Below are 16067 nucleotides of genomic sequence, written 5' to 3'. Positions count from 1 at the left end.
GGTGTGCATACGGCTGTGCTCGAGTCTGATCCGGAGATGACGGCCATGCTTTCCCGGGCAGCCGCGAGCATCGGACTTGAGTGGAGGCCTCCACCCTGTCCTGAGCGCTCGCGGCTGGACGATTGGTTTTTGGGTAAGGCCGCCGACCCTCGTCCTCGGCAAACCCCAATACCTTTCTTCCCGGATGTGCATGATGAGATCTCGAAGTCCTGGAAGACCCCCCTGTCTTCTCGGGACCGCTCGCTGGTCTCATCCGCCTTTCCTCCCCTCGATGAGGCAGCTGCCCGTGGGTACACTGGGCTTCCCCCGGTTGAACGCTCTGTTGCCATGCAACTATGTCCTCAGAGTGCTTCTTCTCGGGGCGAGCCTAAGCACCCATCCAAAGCCTGTAGATTTTCGTCGACCCTGGTGGCGAAGTCTTACAGAGCGGCGGGACAGGCGGCTGCTTCACTGCATGCTATGGCCACTCTGCAGGTCTACCAGGCCCAGATGCTCAGAGACATGCACGAGGGTAGGACAAACCCAGGGCTCTTTGATGAGCTGCGCGCCGCGACCGACCTTGCTCTCCGGGCGACGAAGGTTACCGCGCGCTCCCTGGGTTTGGTGATGTCCACAGCTGTGGTCCAGGAGCGACATCTGTGGCTGAACCTGGCTGACATGCGGGACGCTGAGCGGACCCGTCTGCTTAACGCCCCCTTGTCCCAGGCCGGCCTCTTCGGCGGTGCAGTTGAAGACTTTGCCCAACAGTTTTCAACTGCCCAGAAACAGACCGAGGCCATCAAACACATTCTGCCCCGCCGGCCCGCTGCTGCCTCCACCTTGCCGGCCGGGCAGACGCCTCGACCTGTTTCCCGCCGAGGGCGCCCTCCTGCGGCTCCCGCCCCTCCCGCCCGGACCACGCAGCAGCCTCCACCCAGGACCGGTCGCGGAGGAAGCCGTAAGAAGGCGCCACAGCCCTCTCCTGCCCCGCCCCCCGCTAAACGCCGGGCCAAGCGGCGCTCCTGAGACGGGCTGCTCAGGGATGATGATTGTTTCTCAGGAGGTGGTAGCAGGACCACTCCTTCCCCCGGTGGAGGGCCGGGGGAGAATCTTTTGTTCTCCACTCCCCGCTGCTCACCCACGGGTGGGCAGCACCCTAATGTGGTTAAAGACAGAAACAATCCCCTCTTCCCTGAGCTCACAGAGTTCTCGGGCGACACAGAGCGCCGCCCACAAGCCGTGCTCTCCTCGCCCCCCTCTGTCCCAGAGGCGGTTGACACGGCGTGCCGTCCACGGACCGCTTCGCCCCTGTCCCCCTCTGTCGCCAGACCCCTGGCAGAGCAGGCCCCCGCGGGACGACCAGCCTGGTCCTCCCCTGGCCCCCTCTGCCAGGGTGCGGTTGCTAACTGTGCCCCCTCTCCGGGCCGCTATGCCGTCCACATCTGGGCCAGTTACTCCGCTTCGCTGCCCCTCCGGGGGGACGCCTGTGGCTCGCATGATCCCGTTGGTTCAGTTCCTGGGAGCCTGGCTAGAGCTTCCCCGTCTGTCCCACTGGATCGCGCGTACCGTCAGGCTCGGCTATGCGATTCAGTTCGCACGGTCTCCTCCCCGCTTCAGGGGAGTCCGCTCCACTTTGGTCGGTGGCAATGCCCCTATCATGAGAGCAGAGATTGCCACCCTGCTGGCGAAGGGTGCAATCGAGACTGTCCCTCCAGCCGAGATGAGGTCCGGCTTCTACAGCCCCTACTTCATTGTCCCCAAGAAAACCGGTGGGTTACGGCCAATCCTGGACTTGCGCGTGCTGAACCGCTCCCTTCACCGGATGCCGTTCAAGATGCTCACCGCCAAACGCGTTTTCGAATGCATACGGCCCCAGGATTGGTTTGCAGCGATCGACCTGAAGGACGCCTACTTTCATGTCTCCATTCTTCCTCGACACAGACCGTTCCTCCGGTTTGCTTTCGAGGGGCAGGCATACCAGTACGCGGTTCTCCCTTTCGGGCTAGCCCTGTCTCCTCGCATCTTCACGAAGGTCGTCGAGGCGGCCCTTGTTCCCCTTCGAGAGCAAGGGGTTCGCATCCTGAGTTATATCGACGACTGGCTGATCCTAGCTCACTCTCGAGATCAGGTTTGCGAACACAGGGACCTAGTGCTCCGGCACCTAGCCCGTCTGGGCCTTCGGGTCAACTGGGAGAAGAGCAAACTTTGCCCCGTGCAGAGGATCTCTTTTCTCGGTATGGACATCGACTCGGTCACCATGTCCGCGCAGCTTACGAGCGAGCGCGCGCAGTCACTGCTGACTTGCCTAAGACAATTCGAGGGCAAGAGTGCGGTTCCACTGAAACTTTTTCAGAGGCTCCTGGGGCATATGGCATCTGCAGCCGCGGTCACGCCGCTCGGATTGCTTCATATGAGACCGCTTCAGCTTTGGCTTCGCGACCGAGTCCCGAGGTGGGCATGGCAACACGGCACGTTCCGAGTACCAGTTACTCCGACCTGCCGTCAGTTCTTCACCCCGTGGTCGAACCTCGATTTTCTCAGGGCCGGTGTCCCCCTGGCACGAGCTTCCCGGCATGTTGTTGTCTCAACAGATGCCTCCACCACGGGCTGGGGCGCCATGTGCAATGGACATGCTGCTGCGGGCTCCTGGACAGGACCCCAGCGGCTGTGGCATGTCAATTGCCTCGAGTTGTTGGCAGTACGCCTTGCCCTGCACCGCTTCCGGGCGTTGCTCAGGGGTCAACACGTACTAGTCCGCTCAGACAATACCGCCACTGTAGCGTACATCAACCATCAAGGTGGTCTACGCTCCCGCCGTATGTCACAACTCGCTCGCCACCTACCCCTATGGAGTCAGAAGCATCTGAGGTCGCTTCGAGCCATCTTCATTCCCGGAGCGCTGAACTGTGCAGCCGACGAGCTCTCACGGCTTCAGCCCCTCCCTGGAGAATGGCGACTCCATCCCCAGTCGGTTCAGCTGATTTGGGACCAGTTCGGGGACGCGCAGATAGATCTGTTTGCCTCTCACGACTCGACCCATTGCGCCCAGTTCTATTCCCTGACCGAGGGCACGCTCGGCACGGATGCTCTGGCGCACAGCTGGCCGCAGGGCCGCAAGTATGCGTTTCCCCCAGTGAGCCTTCTTGCGCACACTTTGCGCAAGGTCAGGGAGGACGAGGAGCAGGTCATTCTGGTTGCCCCTTACTGGCCCAACCGGACCTGGTTCCCCGAACTAGTACTCCTCGCGACAGCACCTCCCTGGCCGATCCCTCTGAGGAAGAACCTTCTTTCTCAGGGACGGGGCACCCTATGGCACCCTCGTCCCGATCTTTGGAACCTCCACGTGTGGCTCCTGGATGGGACGAGGCAGGTTTGAGTACCCTACCACCAGCGGTGGTGGCTACCATCACTTCCGCTAGAGCGTCGTCCACGAGACACGTCTATGCGTTGAAGTGGAACCTCTTCGTCAACTGGTGCTCTTCTCACCGAGAAGACCCCCGGAGATGCTCGATCAGTGTTTTGCTTTCCTTCCTTCAACAGGGGCTGGAGCGAAGGCTGTCTCCCTCCACCCTGAAGGTCTATGTTGCCGCCATTGCCGCACATCATGACCTCATCGAAGGTAAGTCGGTAGGGAAGCACGACCTGATCATCAGGTTCCTGAGAGGAGCGAGGAGACTAAATCCTCCTCGTCCTCCTCTCGTTCCCTCTTGGGACCTCTCAGTGGTTCTAACTGCCCTGAAGAGTGCTCCCTTTGAGCCCCTGCAATCAGTCGAGCTTAAGTTCCTGTCTATGAAGACAGCGCTCCTGGTTGCACTGGCCTCCATCAAGAGGGTTGGGGACCTGCACGCATTCTCCGTTGACGAAGCGTGCCTGGAATTTGGGCCGGCTTCCTCTCACGTGATCCTGAGACCCCGGCCTGGATATGTGCCCAAGGTTCCTACCACTCCCTTTCGGGACCAGGTGGTGAACCTGCAAGCGCTGCCCTCGGAGGAGGCAGACCCAGCCTTGGCACTGCTCTGTCCAGTACGCGCTCTCCGCGCCTATGTAGACAGAACGCAGTGTTTCAGGACCTCAGACCAGCTCTTTGTCTGTTATGGTGGGAAGCTGAAGGGAAAGGCTCTCTCCAAGCAAAGGTTGTCTCACTGGATAGTGGACACCATTGCTTTGGCTTACCAGCAGCAAGGTCGACCGTGCCCCCTTGGTGTGACTGCCCACTCCACCCGGAGTGTGGCGTCCTCTTGGGCTCTAGCGCATGGCGCCTCGCTAACAGACATCTGCAGAGCTGCAGGCTGGGCGACACCTAACACATTCGCCAGATTCTATAATCTCCGAGTGGAGCCTGTGTCCTCTCGTGTACTCGCTTCAACCAGCTAGTACCGGACCCGCTCAGGTGTCTTCGCTTGCTCGCCATTCCACTCCACGGACTGGATACGTGCGATACTTTCCTCAGGTGAGCTTCTCCGAAAGCCCTGAGCTCCTCCAGCACTCTTGACGTCGGCGCCAGTGTCTATTGCCTGTGCGTCGGCTAGGTGCCTCCCGTGTGCATGGTCCCTCCTCTGAGCGACCCCCACATGTGTATTTCCACTGTAAGCCTCTCTGAGCGTGTGTCTTTCCCTTGGCAAGCCACCTTGCCACCCCTGGGGTTGAAATATTCCACCTGCGGCTGGACACCCCAGTGTTTTCCATATGCTTCCTTCGGGTCATATGTGTATTCTCTAAGTCCCCCCCCTCCGGGCTGGCATTAATTGCATACTTCCCCTAAGCTTGGGATATGCTTCCCAGTGTACCTTGGTATTCCTGTGTTATATGGAGTCCTTTGTCCAGGCTGACAGGGATCTCGATTTACGCAGGGCACTGGAAGACAGCTGAGAAGGTGGCGTGATTAGACTGGTAACCCCATTCGTCGTCATCCGACGTAACTCGGAGTGACAACGAAAGGGAACGTCTACGGTTACGTATGTAACCCTCGTTCCCTGAGTAGGGAACGGAGACGTTACGTCTGCCTGCCACTTTCCGCTGTACCGCGGGGATCGCCTGAGCTCAGTCTTGGCTCCTCAGCGAAGAAACATATCTGCTTGCTGCCGGCTTCCTCCTTTTATACCCACGAGGTGGGGCGGAGTTACGCCATGCAAATTCCGCAGACCCATGGCATTTCTTTGCCATTGGCTCGTTTTGTAATACTCGAAGTTGATAGGCTTTCTAAGCGAAACCCCATTCGTCGTCATCCGACGTAACGTCTCCGTTCCCTACTCAGGGAACGAGGGTTACATACGTAACCGTAGACGTTCAATTGCTAAAGAAGAACCTGTTTCGATTTTATTGATGATTATTATTATGAATAACTATAGGAGCGTGCAGTTACATGACATTCTTCAGTGTGTGATTTAATGCGAGCGCTCTGGCTCACTCAGGTTGGCATCAGACCTTCTCTAAGCAGAATGCTGAAGTGCTGCTTTCATTGCTTGCAGGTGACCGAGGATAAACTCGGTTATTTACACAGCTGTGTATACGCACATCTCGCTCCAGGAAGACATGCTCTTATTCCAAATCAAATTTCTCTGTCTTCCATCTATTCATCCATCCAGTGGAATCCAGAACGGAGCAGGAGTGTCAAGCGTGGGTTTGGAGAGCCGCATCAACATCCACACTCATGTTCCACAGGGGTCATAGATTTAACAAAGCCCTGGACTAAATTACACTTATTTCATGTGAATCCCACTTAATTAGGGGTGAAAATGGGTTTCATACAGCAGGTTGTTCATCGCCCAGGGTTTTCCATTCCAGTATGAATAGCAAATACACCACAAAAGAAGAACATTGTTTTTTTTGGTTGTGCTACATCTCTGTGAGGATGAATATGAACCTTCACAATATATAGTGCTTTACAATGAACTCTGTGTTATGAGAGCTACAATGGCAATTTATCTGTTCAGTAAAATACCTTACTCACCTGTTGAGTAATGAAAACACAACCTCCGAGTCGCTTTTACAACATTTCAAATCCTCTGTCATTAATCCCACATCATACAAGCGTCAAAGTAGCCGGAGAAACTTTTTTTCTATTTACGGATATGACGAGATGTTTACACGAGCGACGTATGTACGCAATTTTTACGCAAAAACTATCAGGTCTGAAATATAAACATTTAGGCTTACCATAGTGAACCAGTGTGAGACAAAAACACGTTTTGGAAAAAGGATTACTTATTAATTATTAATTGAATTTCTAATTTTATTAATTTTTAACAAAAAAAGTTACATAGTGTAGCCTACCTTTTATGACACAGGACTATGTATATTTTTAAGATCTAGGATTTCATTTTTGGACTTCATGTTAAAAAATGTGTATGTAAAATGGTGTTTATAAACTGTATTGAAAAAAAAAACATGAATATAGGCTACTGTTAGTCAAAACTGTATGATACATTCAAATTTACCTTTATCATGATCTTAAAAACATTTTGATCTAAAGGCTTATGCTGAAAAAATATAGGCTAAGACAAAAGTTGCAAGCATTTTAATAATAATGATGATGATGATGCACCTTATGAACTTGGTTGAGAGAATATCTAGAGTTAGTCTAGAGTGGCAACTTTGAAGAGCATAAAATATGAAATTATGAAACAAAATTTCTATTGTAAAAAAAAGGAAAAACAACAGCTGCTACAAACTCAGGAGAATCGTTACATTTCAGTGCATTTTGGCATTTGTTCATTTAATGAATTGATCTGTTCAGTTAGCTTGTAAATGTATTAGAATAAAGTCAATGCTCTTACATTGGTTTGCTGGTTGCCTGATCTTCCTCAATCCAGGTATTCCAGCACTATAGCATTTTCATTTATCTATGATGAAATCACCCTTGTGATAAAGAAGCGCACTTTTAAAAACAGCACTTATTATGGAAATATGCTATGTTTGAAGAATATACTGAATGTAATGTTTTTAGACACATATAATTTTAAATGCAATAAATAGAAATTAAGAGATTTTTGACGCATTTATGTAGGACTCAAGTATCTTTATATTTAATTGGTAACACTTTACAATAAGGTTCATTAGTTAACATTAGATATTAACTAACATGAACTTACCATGAACAATCCATTTGTTGGTGTCAAACATCAAAATAGCATAATTTTAAAGTGTCTCTCTCTTAAAGTAGCTACACTTAGTGGCATTTCAGTAATATTATATTATCTACAGTTTTTATTAATAAATAAATAAACAAGTGCATCTTTTTCACAAGGCCAGATATCTGTAGATTAAGTATTATGGTCATAGTCAATGCATGCTGTGGAAGTGCAGTTTATAGCTTCTATAGGTGCAAGAGTGTCTTCAACCACAAGATGAATAGCATGTATGAAATGTCCAGAGACTGGCTAGTAATTTAGGTGTAATCTCAAATCTAAAGTCACAAGATAGTATACAAAGTATATTAAAAAGCCATTGGCATGTTGCATAAACTGATTAGAAGTTAGTCATCAAATAGTTTTCCTCAAGACTGGTCCTAACTTTTTAAAGTCAGTTACACAAAAGGTAGATATTAGCAGAAGGGTAAAGTAGCCTAGCCTATATGTAACTGTCCTCAGGTCTACATGTTCGTTGCTTGTCTTTATATCCTCTTTGTTTCTTCGATTAAGACACCTGACACTGAACACAGAGCTCTGCCGCTCAGCTCGGACTCTTTCCAGATCTCTCAGGACGTGGAAAGGGTTGCATGCTGCTGCAAAATTTGTGAAATCAAATACAATTAAATCACATTTCTAAAATATCAGACATCCATTTTCAAAAATCTCATATGTAAGGTCAAAGCCAAGGGATCTCATCGTCTCGGTCATATGGCCAGTTTTAAAATAAACTCCCATATAGGCTAGCATATGGCACAATCTGTAGGGTAGACTGAGTACAGTTGAGACACTTTTTGCGTTTTGATTTTTCACACACAAATAGATACTGAAAAGAATTGAATTTCTACATGACATGCCACATGACATTTCATTAGCTTGTAGACTAAGATATTATCAATCATAAATACCCATAAGTAGTTTATATTTTCCACAATTAGCTCATAAAAATAAGGTGCTTTTTGTCTTTTTGAGACAGTACCATGGTACAGTTGAGACACCCATTTTTAATGATGTAAAGGTAACTAAATGTTCATTCCAAATATAATAAATAAAGACAAATTTAAAAAAAAAAACAATTGGGCAACATGTTTACTTATTCATCCATTTAAATTCATTCATTTTTTTGAAGTTAGCACTGGTTAAGATATTATAAAACAGGAACAATATATTTAATATATTTATTAATAATACACAGTTTAAATATCACAAATATCAAATTTTATTTTCATTTGCGTCCTATTCTGGCTAATTACGACGTTTAACCTGTTATCATAACACTGAACATCTAAACAGCGTGTTTCCTAATAGATACACGAGTGTCTCAACTTACCCCGCTGGCCACCTCGCACATTTCTCTAGATTTTGCAATGATCTTGCATGACACAATACCATGAAAAATGGCAGTTTTTAGGGCACAGAAAAACGTTTGTGATGATACCAGTTACGTTTAACAGTCACATAAGGATAATAAGCTATTCGTTGTGGATGGAGAGTCTTATCTTAGAAAAAAAAAACTGTTGCTGATATCTTCGGATCGGATATGTTTACGGTGTTAAAATGTCCCATGATCAAAGAGGACACTAATACACATGTGCACAGCAAAAATCACAACTTATGCAAGTTATTTAAGGTGTCTCAACTGTACACAGTCTACCCCTATTGAGAAAACGCAGCATGACGGAGGTCTCCATTGGTTTGGTTAATATCAACAGAGTTGCATTATAAAACAATATAAGAGTTTTATTGTCGTTTAAAGTGAGCTCCAATGAATTTCTTTACACAGGCTGAAAATATGACTTACAAAAATAAAATATGGTAGATGCAGAATACAGGCTTTGTTGGATCCATGAGTCTAACGTCAATAAAACATTCAGAGACGTCAAATAAACGTTTATTATTCCTCAACAGAAGAAACCTGTCTTTTCTTGTTAATCTGAAATTAGGGAAAGGTCTGATGATAAAAAGAGGTCTTTACCTAATTTAAACACACAAATATCCCCTATAATAAGAAATTGATGACTAAATCGATTACACCTTGGATTTTGGTTTTAATTATAACCACGATTATTAAAATGTACTACACAGTAGTGCATGTCTAAGCAAAACTTTCAAGAATTACTCAGTGTCCCACTTGTTTAAATAAACAAACGAATAAATTATTTTAACATACATATTAGTATTGCACATGCTGATTTTAGGAGTAAAACGGGATTTCCTCTGGAACACTAATGTCAAGCTTTGATTTAGCTGTGTTTCTGAAATGTGAGGCTTTGTCGCCCTCTTCTGGTGCGACAAGGGAAATCCACCTCTCAGCTACACCACTGAACTGTTGACATGCGATGTTATCATATAGCCTACTGTAGGCTAATTATATTAATATATAAGCGAATTAGACTATATTCGATCAAGATTTGGGAAAAAATAATCAGAATTACAATCAAAATAATGGGCATTTAAAAAGTTTAAAAACCACAGTAAAATCCCACACTTTTTACTGGTCAGGTGTGAATTTTGCGTGTGTGTGTGTCTGTTAACCATTTAATGCCTGTCCTTTTTTTGAAAGGCACTAAAACTAAAGAAAGGCAGCGAAAAGATGGTCTTAGACAGAGAGGGACTGGAATAATACGTCCTGTTGTGCTTCAGTGGCATTCTGGGTAGCCAAAAATATGATTGAGCAGCTAATTTAGCTGTTATGGGCGCTTTCCCCCCATGACGCTAATGATAATTAACATGCAAATGAGCTCAGGGATGTGAGGGAGGGGTAGCCATGCTTTGTTCATTAATGCCTTAATTACTGTTTGAAAAGTGAAACATTAGGGTTATAAATTGAGTTTTTTCATGCAATGGGTCGGATAATAATTAGGACATGCTCTTAGAACTCTTGTTTTGGAGTCTTATGGGCGGACAACGACTAAAGAGTTTTGCTTTTGTGTAAAATGTTTCTAAGTTATAAAGTGTGTAAAATGTAAACGTATGCTCACTGCCCTATCAGACTTTTGAGTAGCCTACCCCAGATATTCAAACTTTATTCCAGTTTTCAAAAATGTTTTTAAATGGCAGAACTCTCTAAATTTGATTAATTAAACAACAAATTGCAACTTTCAGCCTTGGCATATTAATGTATAACTTAAAGGACTTTTAATTAGTTTCCTTTAATTAACTAGCACATTAAAATGTATTGTGCCTGTCAGAGAGTGAAGTCATTGTACCATTACCATAATATATGATCACGGATTTTAATATTATATGCATCAATTGCAGCCATGGTAGCATATCTAAACATCTCAAAATCTTCACAAAAAAAAAACATAACAGCTCAATTTTAATTAAAAGAAATTATGGTTGCACTTTATTTTACAGTTCATGTACTTACCTAGGAAAAGACTGGGTAATGTAAGGTAACTATGGGTTAAGGTTTGGTTTAGTGGTAGGATCAGGGTTAATACCTATTATCACCAAGTTATTGTAAATAATAATAAGTATATAATATGTATATGTGGAACAGGACTGTAAAATAAAGTGCTATATATAAAGGACTTTGTCACCACGTTGTGACAGATTTTTTTCATCAGAATCATGTCAGAATGTAAGTAGAAACATGTTGGATAGTTGTCATGATTTTTAGATGGTTTCACACTTACAAAAAGATACAAAACATAAACATCTCACACTGACGACAATATACAGTGTACGTTGATTGATGTGGACCATTTTAATCATCTTTTAAGATGTATTAATTTCCATATTGTTTTTATATATATATATCTTTTTTTATTCTCTAATATTTACAAGTTTTCCATGACTGTGGAAACCCTGACTTTTAATGGGCATATTAGCCATTCAATAGAAACTGTTGGATGTGTGCATGTGTAAATAGATTATATATTAATATGAACTGCAAAAAACTTATTTCCCCAATTTATTATTATAATTTTTTTGGCCATTTTAAGAATGTAAAAGCCACTCATGTTTCTTTAAGCTTCGTTTTAGAAAGAAAAATCGACATTTACTACAGCTTTTACAGAGACAAATCAGGCTATCGTTCATTTTTCAACAGTGTCACTTTATTATTTCCTCTAACAGTAATAGTGAATGACAATAAATTACAACGGTCTGCATGCTCATCTATACATTAATGTTCAGTGTAGCGTTCTCTTTCTAATAAACCTGCTGGGAATAAAGACAAAAAGCAGCAAAATATAAAGTGCACATCACAGGAGGTCTCCAGATCACATTCTTTAACACTTGGCACACATCATAATCCAAACTAAGCAGGTTACCATACATATGTGAGCGACTAACATGTTAGTAATGGATCACACACATTCCAGATGTGGACGTCAGAGGTGGAATACATGTATGATGAACTTGTAATTATATGCTTAGCTTAACTGGTGTCCAGGTTTACATAAAGCTAGTTTTTCCTTCCAATTCATAAATACCATGTTATACTAACATTCATTAATCCCATATTGCTACTAAATGATCTGAACAAACAAATGATTTGTAGTAAAATGTTGCAGTTATGAGGGGAAAAGATCGAAGAGGCACCAAAATATTGCTGATTTCATTAAATCACATTTCTCACAAAAAAATACTTCACTTAAAAAAAAATGCCTCAAAACAATTCATTTTTCACCAAAAGTGTCAGCCAGATCAAGACATTTAGAACAGGGTGACAAAAATAAAACTTATAATTTCCGTGTAATTCAGGATGACACTGACAGTACTCGGCTTTCATCTTCACTGAATTCCAACAGAGACCAGTAAAGGTGAGATCCCGGTGTCAATCCGCCACACACTCTCAAAGACTCAGAGTCTGCAAATAACTCAGACACACCGCGTTACGCTTTCTTAACGTTACATGTCAAACCTAGTAGAGTTGTGACAAAGACCAAAGAGGAGACTTCCGCGTTAAGTTCATGGCCTTACAACACACTGTCAGAATAAATACAAGGCACGCGAGAGACCGTTTAAAATGGACGTCTCACTTTTTGCAACTTGCTGTGGCATGCCAAGAAAATCTGTATGGGAATCTATATAACACAATCTACAAAGAGATCAACCACTTTACACGACCTCATGTCAAGAATAAATAATTAACCCTGTATTAAATACAAAAGAAAGAGTGTACAAAAACAAAAGGGAGATCTCTTCAAAGTGGCGCATGCCACACTACTCTCAAAGGCAAACAACTAACAAGCAAACATGAGATGACCAATATTTGGTATGCTCATATTTTGGGGAGCTGCTCTACACACTCATACAGCTGCTTCACTCTATCGACCTTGTTGAAGGTACTGCTGGGTAAACATGTTTAGTTCACTGTCCAACCAGCCAGCTTTATTCCTGTAGAAGAAAAAGAAACATATTTTTATAATTTATTCCTATGATGGCAAAGCTGGTTTTCAGAAGTCATTACTCCAGATTTCAGTATTCTGTTATCAATATGTCTGTACTATCACTTTTGATCTAATTAAAATCAGTGTATTAATTAAAAAAAGTATATATTTTTTTAAATGTTATCGACCCCGAACTTTTGAACTGTAGTGTACATGTTGTCGCAGTATAATAAGATCCATTCCTGAACAAGATTGCACATAAACTAAGTCCACTGCTGCTAAACATCAAATGCTCAATCAAACAGGTTTCAGTTAATGAACATGTCACACAGACTCACTGGCGTAGCCTAAAATAGATGCAGAATTCTTTTTTAAAGTTAAAAGTAAAGTTTAAAGTAAAAACGTTTCCTAAACTTGGACTATTGTTGTTAACCTAAAATATTTGTACATTTAAAATGTATTTTAATTTTTAAATTATTATCTTTAAAAAAAATATCTGCCGACATTTGGACAGCCAACCAATCCGCAAACAGCCGCTGACTGGTAATACGGTTGTGCTGTTGAGGCTCGCGCCTCATGAAGAGAAATAGAAACAATGAGCGCAGTTCACACAAAGAAACTTAATGAACATAGAGCGGTTAAAAAATTAATGTGGAGTTTTCATATTTATAACATATGATATGATACATTTAAGCAAATGTATTTTGGTGGTTTAGTTTCATGTTTAAAAGTAGGCTATAATTCTTTCCAATATCATATTTGTATCTTCAAAAAATATTTAAAACAATCTCGTAACATTATTTAATGCAGTTGTAATTTTTCAGTGTAAATTAATTAATTTGATTGGCAACAGCATAGTGTCTTATTATTTCAATTGAATTTATTGATCAAATCTAAGAATTTAAAATGAAAGATGAAGCATACATTTAAACCGATTTCTGGATTTTTACTTGGACAAGAGAATGGCTGATTTACTTTATTAGAAGGACAAGCACATGTAAAGCCTTAATGTTGAACCCTGAGTTATATTTTATATACTGTAGGCCTAGTATTATGTTTATGTGGCAAGCCAGTTTTACACATCATCCCAATCTATTCTGTAAAGTTAGTGCTACGCCGGGTCCGAGTTTTTTTGCACATTAATTTGACAATAAATGTGGCACACCCAATTTTTCTTATGCACACCCAGAGACGCTTTTCTGGCTACGCGACAGACTCTCACCTGAGCAGTTTAGCTTTACTCTGCAGGGAGTCCAGCTGCTGGATCTTGCTGTTCAGGTCCCGGATTTCATCCTCCAGCTGCTGTCTGGTCACGTCCACCTGTTGACACAGCTGAGAGAAGGTGCTGGCCAGCTCCCTGTGGCAAACAAGGGTTGCTCTTTGTAATAAAGTAATAAATCAGGTCGGATTCAACAACGTTTAAAAAACGCATTTCTGTGAACATAAATACAGAAAGCAAATCTCTTATAATAAGTACTTCATAAATTGTTTATGTATTCATTTTCTCCACCAGAGGGCAGTAGGTCACTGAAATCTGTATTTATAAGCCAGTGATTGAAGAATTGTCTAAATAACACAACAACATTTGCACAGACATCACGGTTCAGATTAACTCTAGTTCTATCAATCAACCTACACTCTAATAATACTGGAGTAAAAGGCTTTGTATGCAGAATATAATACATTTTTTTTACTATCTTACATGATGTGATTTCTTTGTTTGATGGATATATATATATATATATATATATAAAGGAATTAATACTTTTATTCAACATTACAGCAAGATTACTGATCAAAACGGACAGTAAAGACTTTAATTAAATGCTATTCTTTTGATCATTCTATTAATGTGTTTTCATAAAAATATTGAAGTCCCCCTGTGGTAAAAATCAAGTTTTTAATGTTGTTTATATGTCTATCTGTCTTTTTTTATGTGCTTTACGACAAACCATGTGCAAATTCATAAGCTAACACCATTGCTGAGTATTTTCTCTTTAAAACTGCAGTGAACCAAAGACAGTCTCAAAAATGCGGTTTGAAATCGTTGGTTTTTCTGACATCACAAACCACCCGTAACCAATCACGACAATGTGCCGGCGGGCTTTAGATTTCTGCAGGATCATGTGACACTGAAGACTAGAGTAATAATGCTGTGACAGATTTTTTATTTTTTTTTACAAATATTAAAATAGAACAGTTATTTTAAATTGTAATATTTCACAATATGACAATGTGTTTACTGTATTTTTGATCCCATAAATGTAGCATTAGTGAGCATTATAGACCTCTTTCATAAACATAAGAAAATCTTACTGACCCCAAATTTTAAAAAGCATAATAAAATAAGAATATTCCAATTGTTATTAATAAATAGAATTAAAAAACTGTTTGATGGCACCAAACAAAAATAAAGTCTTTGATTTGAGGACTTCTGGTACATAATTTATAAAACAGATGGAATCACTTGACTGGCCTACAATTGGCTACCGCAGAGGTAGATTGAGACTTACTGCTGAACCTGATGGCTGCAGTTGGAGCCCGTGTAGCTGACGATGAGCTGAAGTTTCTCGCTGGCGTAGTCCACAAACTGTCTTTTAAACGTTCTCTCTTTGGCCCTAGTGGTCCATGTGAGTCTCTCATACACGTACAGCAGTCCATAGAGACCCACAGACAGAGCGATGAGCCTCCAGCCCACTGCTTTCCAGACCTGAGACAGAGAAACACAATCACACATCCATTTCAGCAAATACTACAACAATTATAATGACTGAAGTTATTAGACAAGCAGATGACATGAAGGTGAGTAAATAATGACAAAAATATCCATTTGCAGGTTAACTATACAAAACAGTTCAAAAGATTTAAGATTTTAATGCCTTATGCTCACCACAGCTGCATTTATTGAATTAAACATACAATAAAAACAGTAATATTGTGAAATATTATTACAAACTAAAACAAATCTTTTCTATTTGAATATATTTTAAAATGTAATTTATTCCTGCGATGCAAAGCTGAATTTTCAGCATCATTACTCCAGTCTTAAGTTTCACATGATCCTTCTAATATGCTGATTTGCTGCTCAAGAAACATTTCTTAATATATTTGTGGAAAATGTTTTAACGGTGTAAACGGCTGTTAAACACTGTTTAACCGCAACCCACCAAATAATTATTAATTATTACAAGTCGGTATAGGACTTCGTCTGGAAAAAGTGGTATCAGCACATAACTAATAAATTCAATTTCTAAATATATTAAAATAGAAAACCGTTATTTTAAATTGTACTTATATTTCACAATATTACCGTTTTTATTGTAATTTTGATCAAATAATGCAGCCTTGTTGGCAGTGTATATATATTGTAGGAACACATGAATTTTGGTGTGTTCGAGATATTTGGTATCTTCTTACCACTCCTCCAACAACTATAATGCCCATTGATGTCCGAGAGGTGAGTGATGCCAATCCTGTTACCATAGAAACCATAAGCTCTTCCTGGGTCATGGATCCTTGTGGGAAAGGAGGCATACTGGTGCTGACCGGAGTGATGGCCAGGGGTCTGGGAACCTGCCAATACAGCACACATCCTTTATCAATTCTAGAATCAAAGCTA

General features: G+C 42.4%; 1 protein-coding gene and 1 long non-coding RNA gene across 3 annotated transcripts in view; both read right to left on the bottom strand.

Annotated features, from left to right (window-relative positions):
- The window catches only part of LOC143732591 (uncharacterized), a 30645-nt gene extending 24614 nt beyond the window's left edge, over positions 1 to 6031 (bottom strand). Inside the window, exon 1 of the long non-coding RNA XR_013201139.1 lies at positions 5930 to 6031. This is a non-coding gene — a long non-coding RNA (uncharacterized LOC143732591). The remainder of the gene's footprint in view (positions 1 to 5929) is intronic.
- A 5121-nt stretch (positions 6032 to 11152) lies between these two features.
- Positions 11153 to 16067, bottom strand: part of mfn2 (mitofusin 2) — a 35123-nt gene continuing 30208 nt past the window's right edge. For both annotated transcript variants that reach the window (XM_077223790.1, XM_077223789.1), the window contains exons 15-18: positions 15866 to 16021; positions 14962 to 15158; positions 13671 to 13805; positions 11153 to 12455 (exon numbers count right to left, since the gene is read on the bottom strand). In XM_077223790.1, the coding sequence (XP_077079905.1) occupies positions 12386 to 12455; positions 13671 to 13805; positions 14962 to 15158; positions 15866 to 16021 (558 nt within the window). In that variant the 3' untranslated portion in view covers positions 11153 to 12385. The remainder of the gene's footprint in view (positions 12456 to 13670; positions 13806 to 14961; positions 15159 to 15865; positions 16022 to 16067) is intronic.

The sequence above is a fragment of the Siphateles boraxobius genome, unplaced genomic scaffold (genome assembly GCF_051911475.1).
Source record: "Siphateles boraxobius isolate OS27281-9 unplaced genomic scaffold, OSU_SipBor_1 9, whole genome shotgun sequence".
Lineage (NCBI taxonomy): Eukaryota > Metazoa > Chordata > Actinopteri > Cypriniformes > Leuciscidae > Siphateles > Siphateles boraxobius.
The sequence above is the reverse complement of the archived record's forward strand: the minus strand, read 5'-3'. Positions and strand labels throughout refer to the sequence as shown.